Consider the following 10,430-nt stretch of genomic DNA (forward strand, 5'->3'; position numbering starts at 1 on the left):
TCAAGGTCTTTTATGACCTTAATATATGGTCTTTCTTCTGACCAGTTTGTGTAGATGGTATTTCCTCAAGAGAAGTATTTCCTGTAAAGGAATGAGGTCTCTTCTTAAAATCTAACATGCCAAATTCTTCAGTTATTTTCATAATAAAGTTTTCCTTCGTCTCTGGAAGAAAGAGGAAGATGTAGGTGTTGAGCTAATGAGGATCTCAGTAAAGATAGGGAAGCAAAAAGAGATGACATTTTCCTGGAAATAAATCAGAGAAAGAATTTTTTTTTTCTCCTCCTTTTACAGCATTTTGAACACAATGACAAGATGATGACAATGGAGGCAATGTTTAATTTCATGAAATCCAGTTTGTTTGGTTACTTTGGTTACTGTGACATGATACACGCCAGTCTTTAGGTGTGAAACAGCAATAGAAATAAAATAATTAAAATTTTCTTCTTTCCTTAAGGCAAGATGGGTAGGGTGAGTCAAAACAATTTGAGAAGTCGCTTGCAGAAGTACGAGAGAAAGGCCTTGGGCTAAGATAAAGACAACTCACAAACATTAATATTGGCAGGTTAATCATCTGCTCTCTGGTTTATCAGTAACTGCAAGAGGCGCAGCAGTAGTGAGCATTTGGGAGAACAGGCATCCTGAGGTCTGGCACTTTGGATTGGTGCGGTTTGGGAGAATGAATGCTTGAGATGGAAAAGTTCATTAAGCCGTGAAGCAGAGGAGGGGCCCAGCAAAGAAACCTGGGTTCTTGCAGGAGACACTGGAGCTATATCAGAGCCAGCACAGCTGGACTTCATAGGGGAGGGGCAGAGGAATCTAAGGCACCTGTTTTTAAACCAGCCACGGTGCTGTGTGACAAGGATGAGCAGTGCCTCCGCGGTGTTCCAGCTGTGCTTCTGCTGAGACCAGCTCCTGCAAAAGCACCAGCAAAGAGAGTGAAATCAGAAAGAAGGAGCTGAGACATGATAGTGGAAGTTACCACAGCAGAACACACCATTGATCTGGTACAGTGCCAGTAGTGGACACTGATCCCAATGGGTATTTTTCCATCTGTCTATTGAGTTATCAACTCTGTGGCTTTAGTGTCTGCTCAGCACGGTTCAGAGGATGGCTGAATTTTCAAGCTGTCTACTCTCTCAGTACTCTCTCAAAATCTTACTCACTGTCTCTCTCCAGGGCTCTTTCCCTCCAGCTCTCAGCACCGTGTGTGTATTTGTTAACCCTTGTGCCATCCATCAGGCACCAGAATGTATTACAAGAACTTTCTCCTGATTTTGCTACAACTGATCTGCATGGAGAGTGCAGTCAGTTTGCTCCAGAGGATGCAAGTGAGAATTCTTCTGTACCAAATGCCTGGGGATCAGGGCTGATCCCTGACAGTCACAGAGACAATCAGGACATAAGGTTACTTGATGTCAGCTCAAGGAGATAGAAGATGTTATCCTACCTGGTATTTGTATTCTACCTGGCATTTGTTCATGTGCAGCATTCACAACCAATACTGAGTTCTTTACTGTGTGATAGCATAAAGAAATGACATGAAAATGGTTTGTAAGAACTATGGCTATGTTTAATCCTATCTTCATCCTGCTCTTAATCCTGAGCAGAACTTCCTTATAAAGCAAGAAACATAGACACAAATCTTGGTGCTTTAAAATGACAGCAATGGAGAAAAACTTGGAATACAATTGATGTGTTATGCCTGAACAGTGGAAATTACTTATGGTAGTTTATCAGAGCTTGGTGCAAAATGTCTTCTCTTCAGCAGCATACATCTCCACAGCCTGATGACGAATCCTCTTAAACTGGCAGGTTTTGAATTTTTCTGTGATTTCAGAGGTTGACTTCCCTTTTGTTTCTGGGAGGAACAGGTAGATAAGAACCACTGAAATGACCAGGACAGCAATAAAGATGAGGAAGCAAAAAGGACCAAGAAGCATCTGGAGATAAAAAATAGAACAAGATGAGTGATTTCCTTAGCAACATTTGTCCCTATAGATTCTTGAAACTTGTTGATTTGTTCCTGTGAAATAAGAAATAGGCTCATTTTACAGAAACAATATTTATTTATCTTTTCAATCTGTTCTTGGGGCAGCAGGTGGTTTCTGAAGCATTGGGAAATGCTTTATATAAATGGCCTCCATATGCCATAGCAATAAGGAATTCACAGTTTTGATCATCTACAAGTCATTTCATCCTACTCCCTGTCCAGATCAGCCTAGAAATCCAGATTAAATTGACAGAGTCAAAGAGAAGATTTGAATCAAATTACATACTACAGCAAAGGGGAAAATCATTCCAGTGAAGGTGAGGCCTAGCCAAACGACAATTCCACCAATTACGAAAGCAGAGGCCCTTGTTGAGAGGGTGAAGATTTCATTCATGACAGACACAACTGCTCCAGCTGAGAAAAAAACCCAGAAACAACAACATAAAAATAAAAAATCATAGAAATGTTGTAATTGACCATTTCCCATAGAAGATACCTCAGTTCCACTACTGTGGGAATTCTGTTGTGTTTTCAAGGCATTCATGCTTGCCAGGTACAACCCTTACAATACCAAAGGCTGACATTTGATTTTGGAGACTTTAGTAATTACTGGTAGTGTTTAGTCGGAGAACTTCCAGAGTAAATCCCGGTCTTAGGTGAGTGAGGTTCTACCAGAAAGCTGTAAGTTTGGGTCTCGTGTTACTGATGTAGGCAGTCAAGGGTGATTTTAAGAGAGGACAAGCAAGGACTCAGCAGTGCTAAGAGACAGATTATGCAGGCTGTCAGCTGTCAGTCTTTCATAGAGTAGGATTTTACAGGTAAGTTGAGAAAACTGGTATTTTAGAAAAGCCTACCTCTGCCCTTTGTCAGAGATCAGCCATCAGAACCTGTATGCACTGAACAGTATTCACACTGTGCAAAACAAGTCTTCATGAATTGATTAACAAGAATTTATTTGGTTTGAACCTGTAATCCAGTGAGAGAAAACAGGGTCCTGATTCATCTGGGTGTGAATGATTTAATATAAATTGTTGAAGAAATTATTTCTTGGGTAATTAATTCATCAAAAATTGAGATTCCCTCAATCTCAGTCTCAAGTGAGCTGTTCATTTTCAAATATATACTCACACATTCTAGTTCTACTTCTGTACATTCATGGCCTGTGCTTATCCCTGCAGTCCAAGCTTTCCTGTTGCTCTTATTGTGGTACTCACCTGGTCCTATTCCATAAGCAATGATGAACAGAAAGATGAGAATAACACTGCAGTAACGCAACCACAGGAACTGATCCTAGGCAAAGGGGAGGGGAGGGAAGAGAATGAAAATTCATTTTATCGCTGTAACACAGATGATGCAAGCACAGGAGCAGCAATGTTTGTGAAAAAGCCCATGATGCTGAGCTCTAGACCTGCTTATCTTTCTTTAGTGAACACAGTGGAAGGCCAGAAGCAGCTCATGGTGTCACGTCTACAGAGGTGAGCTTGTATTTAGGAGACATTCTGACCTGCTGGTTTGGACATGAAAGCTAAGGCTGACTATCTGCTGTCCTGCACAGAGAATTCTGGTGCAGATTCACTCCTGGAGAGATGCTTACACTGAGCAGAAGGCTCGTTTCGAGCAACACCAGTATCAGGGCCATCAGCAGATAACCACCACACAGCAGTGTTCGGCGTCCAAACCGGTCGATTATGGAGCTCTGAGGAAGAGAAAAAAATTGCCTATCACGGGAAGCATGGCAAAATCCATCAAATCAAGCATTGTCCTTGAGTTCTTTTTACTTCAGAGAACACAAATCTTATTGGTATTAACTTTGTTATTTTATTGAATTCCTTCTACACTCTCTAATACTATGAATTACCATCACTGCCCAGCATTGCAGCTACTTCTTAAGCACTGTAATCAATGGAAGCATGTTAAAACTCTACTTCAATGTTTAGCTATACACAAATATATGGAAATGAGTACACATACTTATGTTTGAATGACACTTCATAAGGGATCCTTATGAGAAATTAAGATGAGTGAAGATGGGATGAAACATGAAAGTTGGGACAAAATTTGCAATGGATGGTGACAACCAATGTACAGATTTATGCAGCACCACAGAAAAACTCTTTGGTTCATATGGAGAAGATTCATTTGCCTCAAGGAAGAAACCTTTAATTCTTAAAACCCCAGGGAACTCTGACTTACACACAATATGATAGAGATGAGTTCAGAGATTGAAACTCCTAGAGATACATATGGGATTATGCTTTCTGTCAGGTTGGCTGTCGAAAAAATTTCTGAGGTGTAAAAGGTGATCTGGGAAATAAGAAAAATAAAGCACATTTAATAGATATGATATGTGCTTATCCAGCATCACTTAGAACTAGATTTGTCACCACTGCAAAACCAGCAATATGTTATTGGGCCTTAGTAGAGGTAACATGACTGCTCCCTATGTGAGAAATCAAAAGGTTAATGGCAATCAAAGAAATTAATTTCTAAGGGGAAAAAAGAAAGAAAAAAAAAAAGTTGGAAGGCATATTATAAGACATGGGGAAAAGATGTTGTTTAGGCAAAAAGGAAGAGGAAAGTGAAAAGACATGAGAAAGAAAAGCAAATCTCAGTCTTAGCACACCGTACATTGTCAAGCAAACTGTTGATTCTGTTGCCCTTTTCCAGCTGCTAAACAGAAGCTGGTCATCTGCAGAGTCCCTGAGGGAGTGGGCACCATTTCCCTGCCAGCAAGAGTGCAGAGGAATTCCATTGCTGGCAGCTGGAATGAACCACCTCCAGCTCAGGCTGAACCAGGGCTCATGGAGAGACACCCCTAGACAAGTGATAACATGAAGGGGAATGACTGCCAGCTGGATAAATGTCCTTTCTCAAATTACGTGAGACTGGATGGCAACAGTCCTGTGCTTCTGCAGAAGTCAAAGAAAGTGGTGCTGGGTTGCTGTGAGCCTTAGGATACTTGTAACCCTTTCCTCTACAGATTAGTGTGTTGTACCACCAGGGGAATGAAGGCAACAGTGCCCTTGCAGGAGCTTAGGCTGAGCTGGAGCTTAGGCTGAGCTGGAGCTCTTGCATTCCCACCTGAGAAGCTCCCTTAAAGGTATGACCAATACTGGGGATGATACCACAGGTGTCAGGCAGTGGGCTTTGTGTGAGGAGGGATAATGAAGACCCAGAGGAAAGGGACAAGCTGGCATTGTGGTACTTTGGAGACTTAACAGCAGATCCAAGCACGGAAATAGGGCATACTCAACTGCACTCAGGCCACAGAGCTGCAGACTCAGCAAAAGGAGGAGCATGGTACACAGCTGTGGGTACACGGATCGTTCTCTAAGCACTTCTAGGACATTCATGATTTTGGTGCCTTTTGTTATAGCCTTTTCCTTCATCAAGTCATCAAATTCTGTTTGACAATTCCCTTCTCCCCAGAGTTGCTTCATGGCTACAGAAGAGACAGAATGAAGTATACCCCTCCTTCATTTGATCCACTCATAATTCAGTGTTTTTCAACTTCTAGTGATGCTAAACATTTGCAGTTGAGTCCATGCTTTGATTCATCACTTACTGAGCAAAGGACTGGAAGGAACATCACTTACTGGAACATGGTGAAACTTTCCTGGAAAATGCTGTAGCAGTTAGAGGTAGATCTTAAATGTCTCTGATGACGCTGCTTGGTCTGGAGGACTTTAATCATGTAATTATCAAGAAATCTGTAGCTGGCTAATAGAAAAGCCAAGTCCTTCTGTTAGCTTCACTTTCCCAAGGGTTATGATTTAACAAACTAAGGATCTAAAGTTTTACTTTACCTTTCAAGCAACCAGCTTTGTCTTCTTTTTGCAGCAAGAGATAGGGCGGGGACTCAGGAAAGAATGGCAAAAAGAGCAGTTGAATCAATGCCACCAGCCCAGAGAAGGACAATAGCACGTGCCACATGTCTTCAGTTCCTAAAAGTTCTCTATGAAAGCATGTTAGAATTTATATTTATATTCCAGTAAAATTACAGTTTATAACTAAATTGGTATTTTCTAAATTCTAAGCTAGCTAAAGAGACACAAAATACATGCAGTCATTGAAAAGTTCAATTGAAATAGATGATGTTTAGGTTAGCAACAGGAATATAGACTAATACTTTATTTCTTCTTCAAGACTGACATTTTTCTTAGACTTTTAATTTCTGAAGGTCAGAATATTCCCACAGCAGCTCTCTGAACCAACACCACAACTCTGCATGAGAGCAGAGAGACTGCACCTCCAGAGATGGAATCATCCTCTCCCAAGGGAAAGGCCTTTCTCTCCCCAGGGAATGACATGAAAACTCCAGTAACTTGTATGGGGTAGCTGCCTCCTCTTTGACTGCTCTGGTTAAGCAAAATAAAGCCCCACCCTGGTTGTATGTCTGTTTCTAGGACTGGGAGAGCACCACTTCCCCGCTATGTGGAAGAAAAATAGGTATAAAACAGGTTGAGAAGGAGTAGCACGAGCACCTTAATCCAAGAATTCTTGCTACAGTTTTTCCTAGTGCAAAAAACACTGTGGAGGTCACATTTATAAATCCACGTAGCTTCTTAGGTGAGATCTCTCCAGCATACTGAACATGGGCATTCATATGTATTCCTAAAGGGAGAAGACAGGAGAGTGTTAAAGCTGTGGAAAGAGAGAGGGTCCCTTTTCAGTTCCCTTTCAGCCCTCTCCTCTTTCTTCTGAACCCTTTCCCATGAATCCTCTGCAATAATGGGTTGAAAATGTACCTTTTGCTTTAAGCAAGACGTTTAGCTAATCCATCAGATCTCTCTGCAAGACCTCCCAAAGGCAAGGCACAGCTCACCTTACCTTGCCCCAATCTGTTCCTTGTTCCACTGGGTTACAACGCATTCCTGGGCACTCCCAGCAGGAAGATTTCTGTATCCACCCCAAAGAAGTCACATTAACATGGAGTGGGGGGAGCCCTACCAGCAGCGATGCCCTCCAGGAAGCGCCCAGCCAGGATCATCTCAAAAGACTTGGCTCTCCTACTGAAGCCCATGTGCAGCGTGGCTGCTATTAGCACCACGTCGTTGAGCAGTAGACATTTCTTCCTGCAACAGCAAACAACACGTGCCTATGATCCATGTTTTACTTTTCCTTTGACTAATCTCTGACTCTTCTCCTCCTGATTTTGAGACTGAAGCCATGGCTATGTTTAAACCCATTGCTTACAGGACAAACAAATCTGGTTCTGAAAAGGCATGATGTCTTTGCAGAGGAGTGGAAAGGGAAAAGCTAAATTCTTTTTACTTCCTGTGTGAGCAAACCATGAAGCTGAAGGAGACTCCTGCAGGGTAAAACATCAGCAAAAATACAGGAATTATATGTCAACAAAAACTGTGACAAAGGAATCAGAAATATCTGCATGTTTTTGTCTCTCCAGTGTTCCAAGGTGTAGTTTTATGTGCTGGGTAAATTCTGTGGCAGCAGGGGGCAGTGAAATTCTGGTATCCCTTCTATCAGTTGAATATTATTTAATAGCTTCCCGTGTTGCAGCCCTGGGTAGAGAGATGCTGGAAAATGTACTTACTTTCCAAATTTTGCAGTCAGGTACCCACTACACAGACACCCTATCATCCCACCCATGCAGTACACAGACACGATGAAGGACCACAGCAGCATCAGGGTCTCCTGAGGCAGCACAGAACCGTATCGCTCCAGCCAAGTGTCGTTGATAAACTTCTGAATGTACTGTGACAAAAAAAAGAGATTTTCATTCCACCAAGGCACTAATAATAATGTTTACAATTTTAAAAAATTAGATTAATAGTCACGACTAAAAGCATGACTACAGGATATCTGCTTGCAAATAAGGATTGATATTTCCTCTCATACAGCCTAATAGTGTAAAAGCATCTTTCAAAAATTAATTATATTCTTTAGGGTGTTGAATCCTACCTCTCCTACACCAAAAAATTAGCACCTTATATTCATTATAGTAAAGTGCAAACGTTCTTGTGGCCAGTAATGGATATAAAGAGAAAAGGGCTAAGCTGAAGGCTGACTCTGTCAGCCAGTTTTGGGGTTTTTTCTCCATAACTCTAAGGAGGTTTCTCAATATGTTGTTTCCATCTGTGGGAAGTTGTCTTTGGAGCACAGCTCCTTGCAATCATGCAAAATTTGACGGTGACAGTATCGCGTTGGAAACAGCTGGGAATAAAGTGACATAGCAACACCGAAGAGCTGTTGTAAAGCATCTGCAAAGTGTAAGGCCCAGGACCATGAGGAACAGTTAGAGCTGGGATTTTCTTTTCTCCAGCTTTGCCTACCGGAGAAGTGTAATTGATCACGGACATTTGAAAGCCAGAGAGGTGGGTTCCACCAATTCCCAGCACCACAATCATCAGCAATAGCCTCCGGTATCGAACCTGCCAAAGAGAGCAAAACACATCCTGAGTTCCTGATACCGGCACGCTTTTCAGACCATGAGATAATTTACAGGCCCTTATATCTTCACATTTCTATGACTAAGAAACCTTTAACATGCAAAAACCCATCTTGAATTTTACAATAATCAAGCAAAATTAATTCGTTAAATTGATAAAATACAAATCTGCATAGTCTGCTATGTTCCTCTCCCGGTTGTTAGCAATCTGAAAAGATACATTCTCTAATTCTTTTAGTTCTGCTAACCACAGAAAACAAAAATCATAAATTTTTCTTGAGATCATTTATGTTTACCTTTGTACTAAAAAGAAGCTACAGCTTTCTTGAGTCCCTCTTTGCTTTCACCTTTGGCTCCTCAGGTAAAGTGTTCACCATTTTCCAGAGATGACTCAAGTCTGTCCTCTCAAAACTTATTTTTTTACATTTCACTTTTATCAACCCTGTATGAAATGCCGGTCTTAGAGGCCCTGTCTGAATGACTTCTACTAGAAATGCTGTGTTTCTATGATATACACTGAATTTCAGGGCATTTCTCACAAGCACGTATTTTCAGGCATTTAGTCAGGTCACACTTTAAACTGATGAGTATCCTCAATTTTCCTTTATAGTGCAGAGAAGTAGAATGGGAGAATTTTTTGTGTTTTGTGTTTTTCACTGATACTATGTTCACTATCTTCCCCCAAATTCCCATCTTTCTTGGTTTCCCAGGTCCTCCTTTAAACCTCTCACAGTTTTGCACTTCGAATGTATTTTCTGCAGATGCCATTTAGTCAGTCATTGCTCAACCAGTGCTGTCCCAAGCTCTGTTGCTCATTTTTATTACAAGAAAGAATTATTCCCTTTGCTGCAATCTTAAAGCTGCTGTTAGTGACCAGGGCTAGAACACAAGATTTTGGATACTCACCAGGTCTGAGAGGAAACCAGCCATTTCCCCTTGTCAAGTCGGCCAGATGAGAGAGATGGGTTCCACACTGAGATTGGAAGAGTTTGGGATCACAGCACAGAAGTTAAATTCTAACTATGTGGCTTTTAGCAAATTGTGTCCTCCTCTGACACTGGCCAGGGCCTCTTCTTGCTGGTTTAATTATTCTAAGACCCAGATATGACAAGCTGATTACAACACTGGTAAATGTTTATCGTTCCTAAATTGGGAGCACTCAGCCTTATTGGCGCTGCTAAAAGCCCTGCGTGTCCCTGTTGTGTGAGGAGTCAGACAGTGCCACCAAGTTCCCTTCAGTGCCCCATCAGCCCTTCTTCACCTCTCTGAAAAGCAGCTTGGGCAGGGGAGGCATTCAGAATTGTGGCTCAGCCATAATGCCTCATCTTGCCTGCTAGAAGATTTACTATTGCTTGAACAATTTCCCAGATGCGGGAAATGAAGTATTAGAATATTGGAATTTTGTGTCATTGCTAACACCCAGTTCTTTACAGAGGCTCAGAGTTTTCCCACAACCACTCAGAAGCCTCTCTGTAACAGTGGAATTGACCCACTGTGTGCCAGAGCAAGCTGCCACATCTCAGTGGGCAAGGAGCTGATGAGCCCAGAGGAACTCGAGGGGAAAGAAAGATTTTTCTTTGAGCTGAGGATGGAAGGAAGGACACACATGGCAGCTCTGGACCTTTCTGGAGGAGTTTCTAAACATTGTCTGTGGCCAGTTTTTAACATCTGGTTTACCAAACAGTCCCTGCAGAGCCCTGCTCCTCTTCCTCCTAGTCTGTGTCCTTCCTAGAATCTTCCTACTGCTGTCTCATTTTCACCTGGCCTCACACTATGGTTCAGTGCTGTATGATGGAGAAAGCAAGCCTTAAATGCCTAGTACAGTTTTTATTTATTTTCCTAAAGAAGAGGACAAGATGCATCCCTCCACCTAGGATTTGAACACTACAAGAAATGTGCATTTTCCAGACCCAACACCCTGGACTTGGAGGGATCTTGTTTTCAGAGGTGCCCTGTGTTGCACTTGTGTGATCCTGGATCCTGAAACTGCAGATTCACAGGCACTTCTTCAACCTTTACTCCCATTCCATG

At 41.9% G+C, this 10,430-nt stretch overlaps 1 protein-coding gene across 1 annotated transcript; it reads right to left on the minus strand.

Moving 5' to 3' along the window:
- Positions 1–1,733: 1,733 nt before the first annotated feature.
- On the minus strand, positions 1,734–9,329 carry LOC120760360 (solute carrier family 2, facilitated glucose transporter member 11-like). Its single transcript, XM_040080464.1, has 12 exons — positions 9,306–9,329; positions 8,284–8,382; positions 7,545–7,705; positions 6,941–7,065; positions 6,475–6,604; positions 5,797–5,945; positions 5,245–5,432; positions 4,184–4,294; positions 3,585–3,686; positions 3,205–3,280; positions 2,277–2,404; positions 1,734–1,940 (listed from the first exon to the last, which is right to left on the minus strand). Exons 1-12 carry the CDS (start codon positions 9,327–9,329, stop codon positions 1,734–1,736), a joined length of 1,500 nt encoding a protein of 499 aa, XP_039936398.1.
- Between the last annotated feature and the right edge of the window lie 1,101 nt (positions 9,330–10,430).

This window comes from Hirundo rustica, chromosome 17, assembly GCF_015227805.2.
Source record: "Hirundo rustica isolate bHirRus1 chromosome 17, bHirRus1.pri.v3, whole genome shotgun sequence".
NCBI lineage: Eukaryota > Metazoa > Chordata > Aves > Passeriformes > Hirundinidae > Hirundo > Hirundo rustica.

What these genes read in the sequence shown, in the direction of transcription:
- LOC120760360 (XM_040080464.1), bottom strand. Translation starts at nt 9,329, where the DNA reads ATGGCTGGTTTCCTCTCAGACCTG. An exon ending in CCTGGAGGGCATCGCTGCTG is followed by an intron (nt 6,605 to 6,940) that starts GTAGGGCTCCCC and finishes TTCTCCCTTTAG; the next exon opens with GAATACATATGAATGCCCAT. An exon ending in AAACGAGCCTTCTGCTCAGT is followed by an intron (nt 3,281 to 3,584) that starts GTAAGCATCTCT and finishes CCCTTTGCCTAG; the next exon opens with GATCAGTTCCTGTGGTTGCG.